This window comes from Vespa crabro, chromosome 6 (assembly GCF_910589235.1).
Source record: "Vespa crabro chromosome 6, iyVesCrab1.2, whole genome shotgun sequence".
In the NCBI taxonomy this organism is placed as follows: Eukaryota; Metazoa; Arthropoda; class Insecta; order Hymenoptera; family Vespidae; genus Vespa; species Vespa crabro.
In genome coordinates this window covers 3,384,283-3,404,216 of record NC_060960.1, presented here as the reverse complement: position 1 = coordinate 3,404,216, position 19,934 = coordinate 3,384,283, and the positions used below count along the sequence as shown (strand labels likewise).

General features: G+C 34.2%; 3 protein-coding genes across 17 annotated transcripts; 1 reads left to right on the top strand and 2 right to left on the bottom strand.

The window, feature by feature from the left end:
* Positions 1-1,340, bottom strand: LOC124425209 (nurim homolog). 2 transcript variants are annotated; one of them, XM_046965245.1, is made up of 4 exons: positions 1,199-1,340; positions 950-1,130; positions 380-863; positions 1-237 (listed from the first exon to the last, which is right to left on the bottom strand). In XM_046965245.1, the coding sequence occupies exons 2-4, from the start codon at positions 1,080-1,082 to the stop codon at positions 162-164; spliced, it is 693 nt and encodes a 230-aa protein (XP_046821201.1). In that variant the 5' UTR covers positions 1,083-1,130; positions 1,199-1,340; the 3' UTR covers positions 1-161. The 2 variants fall into 2 exon arrangements, with proteins under 2 accessions (XP_046821201.1, XP_046821199.1); XM_046965243.1 differs by having other exon boundaries at positions 9-288.
* A 339-nt stretch (positions 1,341-1,679) lies between these two features.
* LOC124425206 (diacylglycerol kinase epsilon-like) lies at positions 1,680-19,713 on the bottom strand. 12 transcript variants are annotated; one of them, XM_046965228.1, is made up of 14 exons: positions 12,339-14,566; positions 11,208-12,017; positions 8,213-10,534; positions 7,821-7,951; positions 4,532-4,741; positions 4,267-4,438; positions 4,006-4,136; positions 3,780-3,927; positions 3,443-3,660; positions 3,227-3,372; positions 2,725-2,893; positions 2,442-2,622; positions 2,224-2,363; positions 1,680-2,098 (listed from the first exon to the last, which is right to left on the bottom strand). In XM_046965228.1, exons 5-14 carry the CDS (start codon positions 4,694-4,696, stop codon positions 1,979-1,981), a joined length of 1,590 nt encoding a protein of 529 aa, XP_046821184.1. In that variant the 5' UTR covers positions 4,697-4,741; positions 7,821-7,951; positions 8,213-10,534; positions 11,208-12,017; positions 12,339-14,566; the 3' UTR covers positions 1,680-1,978. The 12 variants fall into 12 exon arrangements, with proteins under 12 accessions (XP_046821184.1, XP_046821192.1, XP_046821187.1 ...); XM_046965236.1 differs by having other exon boundaries at positions 7,821-7,900; XM_046965231.1 differs by having other exon boundaries at positions 11,705-12,017.
* On the top strand, positions 5,207-7,805 carry LOC124425208 (mitochondrial E3 ubiquitin protein ligase 1-like). Of its 3 annotated transcripts, none has more exons than XM_046965242.1 (6): positions 5,207-5,336; positions 5,426-5,606; positions 5,757-5,959; positions 6,106-6,290; positions 6,393-6,594; positions 6,681-7,242. In XM_046965242.1, the coding sequence occupies exons 2-6, from the start codon at positions 5,502-5,504 to the stop codon at positions 7,006-7,008; spliced, it is 1,023 nt and encodes a 340-aa protein (XP_046821198.1). In that variant the 5' UTR covers positions 5,207-5,336; positions 5,426-5,501; the 3' UTR covers positions 7,009-7,242. The 3 variants fall into 3 exon arrangements, with proteins under 3 accessions (XP_046821198.1, XP_046821197.1, XP_046821196.1); XM_046965241.1 differs by having other exon boundaries at positions 5,236-5,363; XM_046965240.1 differs by lacking the exon at positions 5,207-5,336 and adding an exon at positions 7,485-7,805 and having other exon boundaries at positions 5,464-5,606; positions 6,681-7,021.
* Positions 19,714-19,934: the final 221 nt, after the last annotated feature.

Genomic DNA, 19,934 nt, shown 5'->3' with positions numbered 1-19,934 from the left:
TAACTTTTACTTTGTTTTATAATAAATAAATATACAATACGTAGACACAGTTAATACAATATTAATACATACACCAACATACAGTTATATTACATCTACTTATATAAAATTGAAGCATCCTCAAAGCACTTGTTCATTTCCTATTTTAGTATACAAAAATATTAAAAAAAGCATTCTCTCTGTTTGCATCTAAGGACATGAGCATGATATTGATAATCTTCTTTATCTATAGCCCACCTTAATAACATATAAATTGTAAATATTGAAGCCAATAGAAATCTGTCAAGGCTACAAAACATTAAAATTATTATAAATAAATTTCTAGTCTAAACAAGATGTAATAATATTATTTACGGCACTATAGCAAAATCAATCTCACCTCATAAAAGGATGTATCCACAAAATTATAAGAAAACCAATGAAACTGGGATGTCTCATATGTGCATAATATCGTTGTAATTCTTTAGATTTTTTACTCATAGGACTAGGCCTTGCTGTAATCTTATAATAAACTTGCCTAAAGCCAACCAATTCTGAAATATCCATTATTAAGCACCCTCCATATATGATACACCAGCCAAGAACATGTATAAATATAAACATTGACCACAATATGTTATTATTAGATATATTTAAATTCCAAATATTAATCCATGGTATAAATTGCCAATTGTCCAGTAATAAACAAAGAGTAGCTGCACTGCATGTATTATAAAAACTTCTTTCTATCTCGTTAATATATAACTTTTTTAATACATTTTTCACTGTAGCATTCGCCATAAACGAATGTTGCAATATGAAAATACTTAATAAACAAGAGTTTATTAATAATGACCATAATGTGGATAAATTTAGATTCCCATCTGTAAATATATTTTTACATTGTATAACATTCATCTAGCTGCTGTATGAAATATTATAACAATAATTTTCGAAATGATTTAATTACCTTCGATAGATAAAAGTAGAGTTTTCCGATGTTCATTCGGATCAGAAAGGAAATACACTAATTTACGTAAAACGTAAAAAATATAAAAGAGACTTGTTATGCATAATACCATAAGAAATGTTTTCGCGATCATTGCGTCAGTGAAAATAAAAAAAGAAATAGTATAATTTGAAGAATAAGGCTAGAGAATAAATAAATCATTAATTATTATTCTTTACGCTTATTTTAAGCAAACAATATTATACTTACAAAGTTGCGTTCCAAATACTGTCTCGTTATCCTTGAAAGTTAAACATAGCTTTCAATGGAATTAACCATGTAAAACATCGAACTTCTTTGTTAGGCACTGCATATTGCGTATAAAATGCATATCAAGATTTACGAATGCGATGTTCACTCTCCAAGTGTTTACAAAATAATTTTGGGACCCCATGTATAATGACAGTAGAACACTAAACATACAAATGAATCATATTAAAGGTGGCGCTATAAACTTCTTTTATACTTTCGAGATAAATGGTAAAAAAATGCGCAAGCGCAATAGGCCATCTTGTTAGACTTTTTAAAGGCTAGTTTATAGATAATACTTCATCTTATTTTCATTTTTACGTACTATTTTCTTTGAGATGATAACTATATGATAATGACTACTTTTTTGAGATGATAACAAACTATAAAGATGACTCTAGGGATCTATTCATTCCTGGATAAATAATTAATTACTATTAAATTTTTATTCATTATATACATTTATTAATATCCTATAATCTATTAATCAACATTTATAACTTGTTTCAAGAAATTTATTCCAACATTTATATTTAACAATTTGTTTTAAACTGTTTCTTAAAATAATGTTGACTAGATTTCTTTAACATATTTTACAACATTTACTTCTAATGTTAAATAAATACTGATATATATAATGATATATATAATGATATATATAATGATATATATATATATATATATATATATATACATTTAACTAAATGCATTTTTATACCCGTAATGCTTACAAATGTAGGCTTAATAATTTTTATTCTTCAACATCAATGCTTGATTGCAATAAGTAATATTAAGCTCACAAGGATGTTGATACCAAGGTTCACCATCGATTTGTATGGCACATGATTTCAATAGTTTTACCTAAGTATGTATCAAAATATTTTGATTTGTTAACTCAATCATTATATAATTTAAACGTTTAATAAAATTAGTTAAACAAAATTTTTAAATGAAATTAAAAATAATGAATATATATTATACTATACTTTTATAACACTAGCTTGTCCCAATCGATGTGGTTGCGAGTAACCAACTTGTAATTGAGCCATGTGAAAAGATGAGTAAAGAGCACAAACCTCTAGCTTTTGATCATCAATTTTCTGAACTCCTACTTCGTTTTGTCCTTCTAGTTAATTTTATAAATTCTTTTAAATAATGAGAAAGAGATCGTACAAAAAAAAGAATAACATTAAATAAGAATAACCTTCCAATCCTATATTCCAGAGGTCAACACCAGCAGCCCATGATGGAATGTTAAGTATAACTATGCTTTCTATAGAAGGTAAAACTACTCTTTTGCCATCTAAGTACACTTCTAAACTTTTGTCAAGATTTTTGCATTCTCTTTCCATGACTTGTTGTGTACCAAAGCATATATATAATAACTGTAAAATGTAAATTATTATAAAATTTTTATTTATACAATTATAATTCTTGAAACGTTAATTAATTTTCGTAAACTAATTATTAATTTTTTAATATGATACCTTATTAAAAATTCTATGACTGAACAAATAAAAACGGCTTTGTCTTGTGCGGTGGAAGTCTAATGTTACTTGTGCATCCACTCCTATGCTTAGATAATTATACATAAAAAGATTTGGTTGTGATCCTGTAGATCCTAATCCATTGTGTGGTTTTACTTTTACACTCCACCTATACATAATAGACCACAAACAATAGAAATAACATTAAAATTTACATAAGAATATTCTTTGCACTATGTGGTCATTGCTGACAAAACAATAGTATTTTTCCCAAAAACTGTTAAGTCAACCTCTGATGTAACAGTTTTTTTGGTTAATAAAACAAATCAGTAGGAAACAATGCTATTGAAAAATTGCTTTGAAAGTATATGTATGTAAATGTATACATGAGATATCAAAAGCAGAAAAAATCAGGTCAGAGTTGACCAAGAACACAAACTAGAAGAATAAATTATAGTGCAAAGAGTTAAATATACAATTTAAATTTAGCCACTCAAATCACCTATCAAAGTTAACCCTTTCTGCAAGTTCTATCTTTTGTAAAATATCAGTAGGATCTAAATTCGAATCATGCTCTTTACCCCATTTCAATACTCTGGACAAATCATTTCCTGTTCCTAAAGGAAGTATTGCTACAGCTGGAACTGGCTACACAAAATAATATTTTTTAAATTTTTAATAATAAATTGTATCTGCAATAAATCAAGTACAAATTTACATTTAATTGTAATTTATGAATAATATTAAGTAACCAGGCAATGGTACCATCACCCCCTGCAACAAGAACTGTACAGAGAGTATCTCCAAGTAGACGACACCATGTAAGTATTGCAGTTGGATCTTGTTCTGCTAAATCCATAACTTGTGCAGGGTTTAATAATCCTCTAAATAATGATAAAATTTCTTCACTATCATTATTGCCAGATTTCCTGTTCCCTAGAAAATAATATTACTATATATTTTTTATTACATTCAATAAAATTAGAGATAAAACATTTTAGTACAAAGCATAAGATATATCAATACAAATTTTCATAACTACATTAGTTAATTACCAACAACAATGAGAGGATTCCAACCAAGCCAATTAGGTTTTATAACTGAATGTAGCTCTAATTTGCGTCTCATTCTTCTGCGTTTACTTATAGCCTTTAAGCTTTGAGGTGGGATTATCATTAATCTAAATCTACCAAAGTCACATACCTAAGATATAAAACTATTTAATAAGAAATTCATGTGTTCTCAAAAAATTAGAAATTATACATTTGTAAATTCTACTACCTCAGATATAGAAAGTTTACAAGAATCATGAACGGTTCTTTGACACCAACAACACCACCAATCCATAAGCCCAAGTTCTGTATCGCATTCTTCGTTACAAATAGCACACATTGCTACTACTGGTAAATTACCTTTTATTTATCAGGTATTGGAAATTAAAAATATTTATGATTATAATAAAGAAAAACTTTGTAGTATTGTTAATAGCAACACAAATAATACTTATTTATATCTAATGTTTATAAGCAGAAACAACTTTACCTTTAATCCAATGATGTAGCAATTGCTCATTACTATCCATAGTAATAGCTTTACAACGAAGTATTTTGTTTGCTGTTTTGATACATCCAAGATCAGCACATACTCCACATGAATCACATAATAAACCATTGATATTTAGTAATAGACTTTCACAAATACTACAGTAATATGACTACAATAAAAATTAAAAGACATACTTATATATTTTCATTATTACTTGATACTTTTTTAAACTTTACATATAACAAACATTATATCGTATTACCTTAGTTACTTTTCTAATAGGCTTCCAATTATGTTCTTGAGTAACATCTCTTATATGAATATATGTTTCTTCTGTAATACGCCGAAAGAAATTAATAACTAATACAAAAACTAACATGGTAGATAATGTAGGCAATATAATAGTTTTAAATCCTTCCTCCCACATTTTGTATGCTTATGATTACAACGTAAATTAAAATTTATAATTAATCTGAAACAAAAGAATAAAATATATGCATAAAAATAAGTTTACTGTTATCAATATTTGCTGTGAAATAATATAGCGGGAGTTTAAATAATTAATAACAAACATACATTTTTAGTTGTAAATCTCTATACAACATTCATTAATTATTTAATTAGATATTTGTTTTCGGAAACTCCGTGATTGATAACCACCGGATTTGAATGTTTTGCACTCTGTCTTACATTGTACGCAATACTAGAAGAAATATAATCCATTCAACCGCAATAATTTAGTATTTTCGAAATATAAAATAAAATTATAAAATGTACACATTTCCTTTTCTTTCTATCGAATATTAGATGTTGCAAAATACACAAAATTGTCTGCAATCATTTTCAACTACTAATTAAAATTATCTCATCTTCAAAATGTTACTGTTAACCACTATTAGATGATAAAACTAAATTGTTTTACCATTGGCTGCAAAAATGCTACCCAATGTCATCATCGAATAAGAAATCGTGTGACTGAACAACTTTTATAGGTTATATGTATATATGATATATATGGGCATTTTTATAGTACCGTGGTGGTTGCTTATGGTTTGATCGCATCAAGTGTAAATTTAATTTAATTTTTGAAAAACGTAATATTCTCTCTTTAATGTTTAATGACAAAACAAGTTAAAAATGGTATAACATCAAACAGGTTTATATGCGAAGAATCTAAAGAATGCAAACATGGATCAAGATTTGCTGTTAAGTTTTAAAAATATAACCTAACCATGGAGTACGTGGGTGAACTAATAACCCTTGGTATTGATAGTATAATTTTTGGTATTTGCCTGAAACAGTACTTGTATTGCAAAGATGCTATTGCTGCTGTAAAGGTAATTCTCATTTAAATTACAATAAATTCTTTTATATTTGGTATACACAAATACGTTACATTAATTTGTACTATTTTTGTCAATGTCACGAAGTATTTATTGCAAATATATTTCTGTCAATTTGTATAAAAACTTAATTTTTTTTTATAGAAAGCAGATTTCTATGAAATAGGTTCATCTTTGGAAGAAGCTGTAAGTAATTCTAACAACAAAATAGAATATGTAGCTATCAGGGGTACAGTAAAGTCTTTGGGCAAACCATTACATAGTATTAACAGAAAAGAAATAACTGGAGTTTTACAAAAACTTAGTATCAAGGAACATGTGGTCGCCAGAACTACAGCAGGCTTTTGGTATAATATAATTTTTTAATTAAAAAATAGTGGTATAAGACAATAATTGATAACATTTTATAAGATATTCTAAATATTTGATATTTTTTTAACATTTGTTTTGGAGAGGAAGAAGGAAAGTAATAATATTATTCATTGTATGTTAGGTCAAACCAAGAACACACAATGCAAAAGATATATAATACAATACCATTTGTTTTACAAAATGGCCGATATAAAGTAGAAGTTCTCGATCCATTATCAGCAGATATTTTAGACATGGATGTTATCGCGGATTATTTTGAACCTAACGTACCTTCATTCTCTGATCATTTATGGGGTTTCTTTACAGGTGAGTTCTTTAGAACTTTTATACCAGAGTTTTTTTTATAATTTTTACAAATATAATTTAAATTTCTACAAAAATGTTATAATAAATGAATCTTTCATATAGGAGTACGTCAACGTGGTTTACAAAATACGGAAGAAATGCTCCGTGAAGGTGTTGTTATGACAGGAATCGGAGAAATTTCATTGATAAATAAACAAAATTTATTAAGTTTACAACCTCCAGCCGATGGTTCTCCATTTTACTTAACAACTATGTCTATTACTTCCTTAATTAAAAAGTTAGATGAACGCAAAAAAACATACAAGTTAGTTTAATATTATGTTTATTATATTACTTTAAAAAAGAACAAAATTCATAGAATATGACAAATTAAATAATATTCGTTTTTAGATGGCTGTGCTTTATATTTGGTGCAATTATATTATTAATTAGTGGAGTAGTAGCTCGGCGTTTTTGGAAAACTAGACAGGAGAGAAGATTAGCAGAACAATTAAGAGAAAATCTTGCAGCATCTCGCAGACAAAGACGACAATTCGTAAGAGATTCGGATCTCAGAGAAGACCAATTATGTGTAGTTTGCCGCACAAATCCTCGAGAAATTATTTTATTACCATGTGGACATGTATGTTTATGTGAAGATTGTGCGGACGGTATTATTAATCAATGCCCTATATGTAGAGAAAAAATTGTCCAAAAAGCTGCAGCGTACATAATCTGATTCTAATTCTAATGTAAGTATAGTATATTAAATTAAAATTCATAACGAACTGATATAACTAATTTGCATTGAAAAACTTTAAAACATGAGCAAACGAATAAGAAATTGAAATAACAAACTTGCATAGAGATATACTTGTTCTACTATCTTTGATGTAAATATAGAAAATTACTACGATAAAAACATATAATTAAATATCATATTTTTGTATAATAAAAAATTGTAATTACAGAATATATATTTATATTTAATAGATAATGCCATATTTATATATGTTAACGATTAACAACAAAATTTTGATATTCATGAAGATTAAACTTCCAAAATAAAAAATCAAATTTTATTATAATATTCCAAAGAATGACTGCTAGTCAACAAACTAGCATTATCAAAATATTCTAGTAATATAATAGTTTTCTGTTCATTGATAAAAAAAATCATTTAGTTAGCTCACTTTGATTTTAAATTTTTTGTAGGATAATTTATCATGGAGAATAAAAATATTCTAACAATAAACGAAAAATGATAAAAGTCATTACGTAAAAGGTGATACAATTAATAACAAGTGATTATGGATTAATAATTAATATTTATTACGAAAATATTTATTCTTTGAGAAAGAGTAACAAAAAGACGTTGCAGCAAAGACCTGAAAACATATTATTACATATTGCATAAGCATGTTAGATAAATGAGAAATTCATAAAAAATCGTTTTGAATATCTGAAAAATAAAAAATCATGCTTTTAATGGATCATAACAATCTAGTAACTATTGATAAAAACATTAACTTCGAAGTATCTCGTACTTACTCCAACCTTTATAACTCTTTTATCATATCAGCATCACTTAATTGCCGTATATATTATTCTGCTGTTTTAATAACGTAACCCTATTTGTAAAACCGGTAGATAAATATATAATACATATTGCTACGTACAATCTAAAAAAAATAGTTTCAAGGTAAAACTGGATTCGATTGCAAAATTATACAAAATATAATTTTGCACGTTGTTTTTTTTTCTTTTGAAAACATTAAATAAAAAATGATAAATAGATTATTAGCATCGATTATTAATAATTAATTTAACAATTTTCTACCAATTACTTATTCGATGTTCTTTATAAACGAACAAACCAGAAAAAATAATATAAGAAACAAAATTAAATTCAAAAAGTCAACGTTACAGAGAATCGAACATACCGAAATTCCTTTCACATCGAATCTATTTTTCGATCATTCTTAATTCTACACTGGCGTATTCATTTCCACGTCGCGAGGCGGACCCACGCAATGCTTTACGACGATCGTGGCATCGTTTTTGAGGCGTTACATTCCTGACGCGCCTACTCGTTCGCCGCTCCGAGCAACTCCGAAGCATACGACTACACGACTGTGGAGAGCTTTTGCCGCGTTTCTACCTCCTACCGACACGATACAGGATCGTAGTAGGAACCCTCCTGCCGTTTCTGCATGCGCGGTCGTTCGACTTGCACAAGAGAGAGTCTTTCTCTCTTTCTCCTTTCCTCAGCATGTGAGCAAGCTGTACGTACCTAGTATCTTACATATGTAATACATTCATACATATATACGTGTGCATATAGTAGCGTACATATGTTACATGTATGCAAACATCTACACGAATACACATACACACACATATGTACGAATGCGCACACGCAGCGCTGGCGCGCCTGCAGACAGCGACCACCTTATTTATCGTCCTCGTTCTTTTCCTCTCTTGAAGCTGATTCTCCCCGACCCCGCTTTGCCCACCATGTTCTCCCTCCTTCCCTCCCACCCTCTTTTTCTCTCTCTCTCTTGACCCCGCTGCCGCAAGAATCACGCGAGCCACCACGATCAACCGAAAATACGTATCGCGCTGTTGTCGGTTCACGAAATTCCAAAGACTCGATCGTTTTTTAAGACTGGCATAGAAACAGTGAAAATATTTACAGAAAACCGGTACTATGCTATATCCGAAGCAAGAGAAAGATAGAGAGAGAATTTTACTTATAAATAAACTGCAAATGATGAATGAGAAGAGCAGAATAAGAGAGAATCATCACACACGTTCAACTCTAGATGGGGATTATGTTGTCGCGGGAGAGCAGAAAATATGTTACATGTACATACATTCATTCATATATATATATATATATATATATATATATATATATATAACACGCAACACGAGTAACACGACAGGCGTGAGGAGCTCATTACGATGCACCTTTCGATGTCGCGACGTTTTCGAAGACTGCGATGCGATCGCATTTATCGGAGAGCTTAGTACAGGTTCTTCTTAACAGAGAAAAAAAAGAAAGGAAATCTCGAATCTACACGAATGCATCTTTCTCCACTATGGACTTACATTTTTATATTTTTATTCTATAGTCTTTCCATCGAATCATGTCTTGCCGTTGATGATAAAATTCAATCGGAAAAAGCATATTGATAAATATAATAATCCTAATTTATATGCATTTAATAATAGATAAATATTTTTTTATCTAGACGATTTCTTAATTGTATCCTATTGAACAAAAAGAATAAAAAGAAAAGAAATAAACATAATTGACGAACTTTCGATTAGTATTTCTGTGATATTGGACAATGATATTTTATTCTAAAATACTACACTTAACTTTACGAATTGTGTTTATAGAAATCAATTTTTGATGTTTTATATCAGAAACAAGAACGAGGAAACAACACGCGTAGCTACTAAGCAAGAGTCAGAAAATAATTTAGTTATAGGCCGTTCTAAGGTTGGAAATTGTGACCCATTTTTTTTGTTTTTCTTTTTTTGTCAATAACAACCCTTAAATCGATCGTCTCGTGCGACTAATAAATTCATCCATTAAGATCCTATGAAATACAACTTTGTTGTATACATATCTATATATGTACATGTATCGTATGGATAATAATTATCGTATTACCATTTACCATACGTACGATCTATCTATCTATCTATCTATGTATGTATATATACGTGAAAGTTATTCTCGGCTACTTAAGAAGTTTTAAGAAGCATGAACCCGTGTAGCCAGACGTAACATTATCCGTCGTGTGTCTCAACGTGTGTATAAAATCGCTATGGGCAACGCTCTTAGAACGTTTACTTGGTCGATTCTTATTATGATCCTTGTCGTCGTCGTCATCGTAGTCTAGGTTGTCGCCATGTTGGCATGTTGATTTCGGAATCCTGACGACATCTTTACCTGACAGTATTAGAAGGTTCAATTTCAATCCAATGCTGCCCGGTAAGATGTGAACAGATACTCCGTACGATGACACCTTTTATCCAAGGACATTCACTGGGACCCGCTTGCGCCGTCGCTTCGCCCTTACATTTCGTTCGATCAACTCGTCCTCGTCCATTCACCTGCGTACTCATCTGTACTTTCTTTGCCTTAAGTTCTCAATTTTTCTTCTTTTTTTTCCTTCGAATCGCATGATACATCGTGGCAATTTATTTCTTTTCATTCTTTTTTTCCGCTCATATCTTTTCTGCTTTCTCTGTAAAAATAGAATAAATATTCAAAATTATAAACTAACAAATTAAAAATTATAAATCATAAAATTAGAGAAGAAACGATATCGAACAATAATATTCCACGAAAGCATTTCTTCTTGCTAAAAAAGAAACTTATGTTTAAGGTTCAAAGGTACAACAAGTTTAATAACGATTGTATGTAATCTGCTAAAGGCGGAGTACTTTATGTACTTATACTACCAAATTATTTTTGTACTCGTTGATACGCATTTGCCTGATACCGATATCTCTCTGTAAAGTTCATGACTAGCACGATAACCTAATGCTTTTAATACTTTCAAGACTTCGCACTTTAGATCGCAGTACAGCGACGTTGTATTAATCGTCGATAAGAACGGCGTAAGAATAAAATAGATTCTGTGAAAAAAACATTGGCAATCTCTTTTTAACGGGCCATAGAGGGCAACCGATCTTGTAACATCTTTTAACGAGCAAAATAATTAGAAAACTTGACCGATCAATGCCATAGAAACGACATACAAAGCCGTAGAAATTATCTCACCAGACTGCCTTTTATGGTCATTTACGACGATTCACTAAGAAGTGGAATATATTGTAAAAAGAAAAAAAAAACACACACATACACATATATACAAAAAGCATGGGAAACACAAGGGAATAAACGAGTTTTTTTACCTTTTTAAGTCGAGTCAAGTTAAATGATTTTTCAATATGGCCGAACGACGGGTAAGTTCTTTATAACGAGAGATATCCATCATGTAAGTGACACGTGCGTGTTATGGACCTTGTCATCCAGGAGAAACACGATAAGAAGATTCGAAAAGCACGCGAAGCTTGAAAGGTTCGTCTGAGCTTTAATTCAAACCTAATCCTATTTTCATGTGGAAAGTATTACGAATTTTATACGTGTCAAATGTCGTGAGATCTATCGTTGGCCTCCCCCTCCCCCGTTACCGACTCGCCCGTTATTCGTTGCACGTCACATACGTATCTACATAGAATGAAAGTGTGAAACGGAAAAATGTATTTTACTTTCAAATTGGAGAGTAGGGAGGGAGGGGATATGTCTTGACTGATTAGCATGCCTGACGATTCTATACCATATAATTATATGATTATTAAGGATATATTTATTATTTCCAATGAATCATTGTGTTAAGATCATTACTTACGTACTTAAAAGTGAAGGCCAAATTGAATAGTGTTTATTCATCGACAGATAGAACTCATAATCGTTCTCGTACTGGTAAAGAAACAAATACAATGCGAACAGACTGCTTAATGAAATCCTACTTGCATTTCTTCACCTTGTAATCCTCATTGTCATCGCATGCGATGTAAAGGTACATTAACGATTCATCGTTATTAGATATGCGACGGTGCAAACGTTTTCCATAACGTGAACACGCATTTTGCGATTTAACATAGCATTCTCGTGGACTTATTCGCAACGTAGTAGATCTTGTAACGTGCCATAAAATATTTCTGAAACGATGATATTATTGTTGCCCTCGAGATCGTAGTTATTATAAAAAATTATTAGTCATTAAGTTTGCACGTTGAACGAATAAGCGCGATCTTCCGACTCCGATTATTAACTCCGTTAAAAATGATATTTCTCTCGAAGGAAGAAGATTACAGATGTCATTGAGGTGATTATTCCATTCGAAAGCAAGTTCGCTTACATAGTCCGTTTAAAAAAACAACGTGTTACGTTCGAAAAATATTTATTTTCAAGAATTGATTTTTAAAACGACAATTTAGATGCGACTACCGTCTCGCGTTTTCCAAGAGAAATTCGATTACCATTAGAATTCGACGAAGTTAGAGGTGATGTGTGATCAGCTATGTAATCCTAAGCCGATTTTGGTCGATCGTTAGTTTATTAAAAAACTCGGAGAAACTCGATTTTACCAACCAGTCGTGGTAGAGTATCAGTTAAACATATGTGTGTCGCAAGAAAGAGAGAGAACTATTGCTTTCGTTTTGTCCTGCGCAATGTACCAATCTCTCTCTCTCTCTCTCTCTCTCTCTCTCTCTCTCTCTCTCTCTCTCTCTCTCTCTTTCTCCCTCTTTCTAAGCGACATCCCTCCGCAGCTTCCGTTTACGCATCGTTATTATCGCAGCTATTGACGCTGAGATCAGTAAACTGTAGATCCTAAAATATCTTCGAGTCTGTGAAAGGAGCAGTGAATGTACTTTCAAGTCTAAGGTCGTTCGTCGGTTTCTATTCTATTTCTTTTTATGTTCTTCGATAATTAAAACGTATAATTTTTTTTCCTTCTCCTTTTTTTTTCTTCTTTTTAAGGACTAACCGATATCGAATATCGATGTCGAAAGTCTAACGTATAGAAGATAAAACAGGTGGATCTTACTTCATGATCGTTCGACTCTCTTCGAATTCTTCACGAGCCAGAGTACTATGTATCAAGAGAGTGAAATAGCAAATGCTATAACGGGCACGTTGAAAAAAGAGAATTCTTCTAATTATAGAACGCGCGTGAATAGGATTAACGAGTTTCGCGATGTTTCAGGATCACAAAAAGCATCGATTCGATTCCTGCATTTCATTCAAGAAATTTCAACGTTAACGAGAAACAAAAACTCGTATTCTATTTTTTTTTTTTTCGTTTTTTTTTTCTTTTCCTTCGAGATACTATTTATCCTGTCGTGACTACTATCATTACAATTTTTTATCTATTATTGTTTGTTCAATGAAGGAAGAATTTCACTTCGTAAATATACTGAAAGGCTGGGTTTACTTAACGTGAAAAGCAGAACTAACGCATCGCAATTAGGCGATAACGATGCGCCGTTACCTCATCATCGTCGGTTCATATGTTTATTTATAAATGTTTAATGGCCGGAACACTTAATTAAGTCATTCGTTTTGTCGAGAAGCACATACCGAAGCTTCTTTAGAAGAAATGTGTCTAGTGAAAGAAGGTAAAAAAATCAAAAGAAAAGGAAAGAGAGAGAGAGAGAGAGAGAGAGAGAGAGAGAGAGAGAGAGAGAGAAATGCATATATATATATATATATACCATTCAATTTCGGAATTATCTCAAATTATTATTTTCCATTTTTTTTATTATTTTTCTGCGATGGCAGGGAATGTAAAAAACATTGAGCTAATCGCTGGTTTTAGCAAGTTGTCGAATGGATCCCAGCGCAATTCTTTTGAGCCGATGAAACGAGACTATTTTTATCGAATGTATCTTAAAGAATCTTAGGTATCGACATTACCGATATTCTCCTCTGCTTTTTTTCCAAAGCTCGATAATATCGTCACTCTACCTTTTGACCGGGATCGAATTTAGAAGATCGTTCGAAAACGATGAACGTTCTCTTTCATTCATGTTCTTATTTATTCACATTGTAAAATGAATTGCAACAGCACGACTTTTTGAAATTTCGATCGAATCGAAACAAGGCGACCTCTTTTTCATTCGCTTAGCTCGAACCGTCCTCGAAATGAGTTTACACGTCCTCTTCTCTTGTAAGTTTCACGTAACCGGTTTTGCGAAGCGACTCTTGCTTGCTGTGGTTCTCTCTGGTGTTGGTAGAAATTTGTTTGAGAAAATGTTTCCAGAAGCGACGGCCGAGGAGAAACGCGTATCTCATGGTATGAGGAAAAAAGAAAAAGAAGAGAAGGAGCAGAAAGAAGATAAGAAGAAGAAGAAGAAGAAAAGAGAGAAGAAAAAATGAAGAAATTTCCAAGCAAAATGGTATATCGGAGGCGATATCGAAGATCGTAAATTTGAACGAGAAGATCCTAATTATCGGCCGAAGCGGTGCGAATTGAAAGTGCAAAAAGACTGAAATGAATTATTGAACGTAATAGAGCGAAAAAGGAGAGGGAGAAGACGCGGAGGACGTTCAAATCATTTTATACGACTACTAATATCGACGGGTGAGTCGGATAAACAAAATCAGGATTCTTCGATCTTTTCGTATTTTACGTAAAACATCATAATTTTTTTTTATATTTATTGAACAAGTAGTTATTACAAAAGGAAGTGGAAGAAAAATAAAAAGGGAAATAGAGAGACAGCAGATATATATACATACATACATACATACATACATACATATATATATATATATATATATATATATATATATAGAGAGAGAGAGAGAGAGAGAGAGAGAGAGAAGAAATAATGAAATAACTTCTTTTCCCGCGATGCAGTGCCATTCGTCGCTCGTTATCGCACGACTCGTACGTATCAACATCATCGCCTTTATGCAAATCGGCAAAGACTAATATCCATAACGAGCCTTAATCTGCTCTCCAAAGATGGCCGCGTCTCAGACCTCCTTTCACGGGAAAAGAGACTCGACTAGCACCCGTGTCGCGTCTCGTCTCATCTCGTCTCATCTCGTCTCGTCCCGTTCGTCTCGTCTTGCCCTCTCTCCCCTTTTCTCTCTCTTCTTCTTCTTTTTTCTTCCTTCTCCCTCGAAGGAGAGAAGAAGGAGAAGAAGAAGAAGAAGAAGAAGGAAGAAGAAGGAAGAAGAAGGAAGAAGTAGAAGAAGAAGGATAAAAAGAGAAAAAGAGAAGGAAAGAAAAAAGTTCGTAGTCGGCGACGACGAGACGAATAATCGCCGAAAACTCGCTCGTAAACGAGCCCTATTAATTTCGAGCTTACGGCCGTTACGCCAAAAGGGACAAAATTATTCCCGCGAAATTTCCTACCCCTCTTCTTTTTCTTCTTTTCGAAACGAAACATCGTCACGGAAGTGGAACTCGCTTTCTTGCGAACGAATACTGATTTATAAGAGGTTCTTCGTTAATGGGTTAACGGTTCTCCCATGACTGTGATCGAAGAATTTAAATGCGTTTTTAGAACGGACGTCATCGAACGCACGAGTATGAGGAGTACGATGGACGATATTTTCACGCATGTATATAAGTAAGTAATAATACTATCGATATAAACCCGTACTCATAGTTATTCGTTCTTGCGAACGTGTCCGATCAAACGCTCCCGCGACCTTAGTAAAACTAAATAGAAACATATTACGTTCTTCCATGGCTTCCATCGAGAACGATGGAAGAAAAGGTAAGTTGCCGATACAAACGCCTTTACATTGCAAATTTGATTATTATTATTATTATTTTTTTTTTTACGGATTTTGGAAAGCATAGAGCAAAAAAGAATTAGAAATGAATAAAGAATTTATAAAGTTCATTAAAAATTAATAATATAAATAATATAATGTTCGATTTGGTTACTATGTCGTTGAAAGAAAAACAAACAAAAAAAAAAAAAAATAAAAAAAAACAAAATAAAAAAAAATAAACAACAAAAAAAAAGTAGAATAGGTAACCAAGAAAGCAAAGTCATCGTTTCAGAAACAAAGAACCGAAGGACGAACGTTCTTTTTATACCTCTCTTGCTAAATGGATGCTATCTCTCTTGAGAATCTCGAGAAGAAGACGGATTCGTTGGTAGTCAAAGAGGTACTTTTGTTGAATCCTCGTGGATTGTGCTTTTTGCATTTGTCAAAGAAGAAAATACTTTTGACAAAACGCAACGGCGTTTGCAATGAAACAGACATAAATACAAAAGCGAAACATAAAAATCTGAATTTTGTCATTCAAAGGATAAGAAAAATCCGTGCTTAGAATATTAAGATTAAGTTAACACGTGGAACGAGAAAAACCAATCTGTATCGTTATAATAATGTTACAATATTCTTCTTAATATCAGCAGGTTGTGAAATAAAACGAAAGAACTTTCATAGTTGCACGTATCGCGTTATAACGAACGATCCGGTATATGTATATAACTTTTGGTATACGACAAAAATATCTTGCAGCTGGGTCTCCCTCCTATTGAATAAGAGATATCTTACTTCGCTACTTTGGAAAATTTCGCGACTCTTTTTAAAAAGGGATATGCGTAAATACGAATCGTAGATATATGTTCGTTGTCAAGCTATAACTTTCCAAGAGTTCATTGAGATAACGTGCGAGAGAAAAGAAGATATAGAGACGTTACTATGTACTTACATACATATATATATAGATACATATATATACATATATATAGGTATATATATATATATATATATATATATACGTATGCGATGCAACAAAACGAAGAAGTCTTTCTTGTTCGTTCGTTCAAAGTTCAAAGGCATGAGAGAAGAGACACGCGTCGATAACAACGCGTAAAAGAAGAAAAGAAAATCGAGCGAACCCATCTCGCGTCTGCTCCGAAACCTTCCACCACTGTTGACCGCCAGTTATTTCCTGATGCGCCAAGTAGGAGACACGTTCGTGTATTACCATCTATCTCCGATGGCTTTCTTGTCCATCCGTCCAAAGATGTCTGAAACGCAGAAGAAGATAAGGCAAGATTCTTTTCAACTTTCCGTGTCGTAATTCTTTCTCCTGATTGAATAGCTGCTAAAATAAACCTATCTCATCATTTTCGATCATCTAGAGATTATAGAAACGAAAAAAGGAAAAAGCTAGCTGGTTCGTGCACATTCCAACGTCGAGTTTGTTAATTTATCACTCATTTTATATATATATATATATATATATATATATATATTCATACAACATAAATACATATTTATATATATGCAAATGGACCCGATCCTTTTCAAAAATGCAGTTTCTTGGACTCACGAGCAACCTTCCCCACCTCTTTATCAAACTCCAACCTAAACGTTTCTTCTCGGACTTTCTTCCTCGCAGCTCGTTACGCGCAGTGCTTTCCACGGCTCGCATGCACGCATGCGGACGCAACGCGGCGGCGCCATGCAGCGGCGTGGTGCGCATCCGTGCGCGCTGCGAAACGACGAATGAGCGTCAATCGTTCGCGATCGTCGGGTGGTGTCGCTGAAGCGTGAGAGTAAGAGAGATAGAGATAGAGATAGAAAAAGGGGAGAATGCGGGGTTCGACGACGAGTCGTGCCGAGCGCGCACGATAAATTTCGAATGCGGTTCCTCGCTGCCACCTTCCTTCTCCCGCCTCCGCCACAGCCACATCGACACGAACTTTCACGCACAAGAGCATGCTTCGCGCCACGCCGCATCGTCGTCGTCGTCGTCGTCGTGGTCGTTGGTTCGGTAAAGAAGAGGACGACGCGTACGGAGTCCAATAATAGCTACACCGATTCGACTCCATCGGATAGCGAGCGAGCGAGCGAACGAGCGCGCGCGTGTGCCCGTTCCGCTTGTGAGAATAAGGTATCACGAGAGAGCGAGATGGCTCATGGAACGAGAAACGGAGTACGAAGGAGAAAGAGAGGGATAAGAGCGGAACACCGTTTGCGAGCGCCAAATATGGCGTGACGAGAAAAGCGAGGCTACTACCTCAGAAAACCACCACCATGCGTGCACGAGAGAGAGAGAGAAAAAGAGAGAGGAAAAAAGCAAAAGAAAAAGATAGAGAGAGAGAGAGAGAGAGAGAGAGAGAGAGAGAGAGAGAGAGACGGAATTCAATTTGATCGAGCGCGCGGAGAAACGTATGGCCGGTTTCAACGAACAAAACGAACCAATGGGCGTGTCCGCCGTAGCGACGACACCCGCCCATATACCGTGTCGTTTCGCGTTCGTTCCCTTCGCGTTACTCCGTCCGATAGCTGCCATTACGTTCGGTGGTATCGGAAAAACGACGAAAAAGAGACCGCGCGAACAGCCACGACGGCTCGCCATCGGGGAAAAAAAAATAAAAAAAGAAAAAAAAGAGAAGTAAAAAAAAATGAAGAAATGCGACAGAGTAGAAAACTGGAACGTTTTTTTCATCAATCTTGCCCTTCTTTCTCCCTATCTCTCTCTCTCTCTCTCTCTCTCTCTCTTTCTTCTTTTTATTCTTCATCCTACTTCTTCGTCGCTTAGCGACTATCGGAAGCACAATGCTCTCAGAAGCAAGGCGGACACGTGGCGTCCATGTTCAAATTGCGCGGGTTACATAATGTTCCGAACGTTTAATACAAGCATCGATGTATTATTATTATCATCATTATCATCAGGAACGAGGAATCTCAAATGTCTTGCGTTTCATAAAAATAAGGAACGAACGAACTCACCAGCCGGACGAAGGGGGCGGTAGAATCCGGTTTGAACGGATACTGAGCGGATGCGCGCGGAGGGTAAAGACCATGAAAGTATTATAAGATAGATATTATAAGCTTATTTTCTGTTTTTTCCTTTTTTTTTCTTCTTCTTTTTTTTTTGCTTACCTACGAATGGCTTCCCAGTATAATGAATATCACTCGCGTGAAACCTCGATCGATCTTCGAAAGCATTGAGGGCATGGCAAGAGCATGGCGGAGCAAAAGATCGACGAGAACGGTTAGCGTGGACAGCCTTTCGAAAGGATATAAACGCGTGTAAGTACGAGAGGTGAATCTTTTCCGTAGAGAGACCGCACACGTCCGTTCAAGACTTCCTACCGTATTTGGAATGCCCGATGAATGCTTGCGATGTTCACTGAGAAACTCACGAGAGAGAAAGAAGGAACATACCCCTAATCGCACGAACTCAAAAACCGCACTGTCAGCCGGAAGCGTGGACACGATCGAGGAGGAAAAGGACGAGGTGGAAGGGGAAGAGGGTTAGTGAGAAGGGTGGGGGAGGGAGAGAGAGAGAGAGAGAGAATGAGAGAGAAGACGAAGAGGAAGGAGAGAGTAAAGAAGTTAAGCAGAAGATGGTAATTCTGAGTGGTAGTGGTGGTGATCGTATGGTAAGGTGCTAGAGAAGGGAAAGGGGGGTAAGAACGCACGCGCGCGAGACCTATACGTATAAACGAGATAAAAAGAAAGAGAGAGAGAGAGAGAGAGAGAGAGAGAGAGACGAAGGACGGGGCAAAAGTTGGACGAGTACGAAGGTCGGTTTTCTTTCTTTCTTTCTTTCTTTTTTCTTTCTCTCTCTCTCTCTCTCTCTCTCTCTCTCTCTCTCTCTCGATGTAACAGCACTTACGTGACAAGAAGGATCGTCATGGAAAAATATCGAAGATGGTCTACTGGATTCTTTCAAATAATAGAATAAATAGAATATGACAAATTATTGAAAAGTTTCAAGAGAGCCGGTCGTAAAATTAAAAAGAATAAAGAATGATCTCTACGGTAATAGCAAAAACACGATGTAATATAAGCGAAAAGTCGTCGCATGGTAATATGAAAAAGCAGACCGGATGAAAATCACGCGCGAACACAACCAACCGGATAAAAGAAACGATGTGAACTGAACTGCGTGGAAACTACCGGGGGACTCTGGTCAAGTCGCCGTTGCTGCGCGCGTTGCCGTCACGAACAGCCAATCAGACTTGCGATAAGCCGATAAGATCGACGGTGGTGGGGAAAGCTAGTGGAGTGGGAATACAGGCGCCCTGGTGCCGAAGAGCAACGCGCCACCGCGTTCCTTCGACTTGTTCGTATCGTGG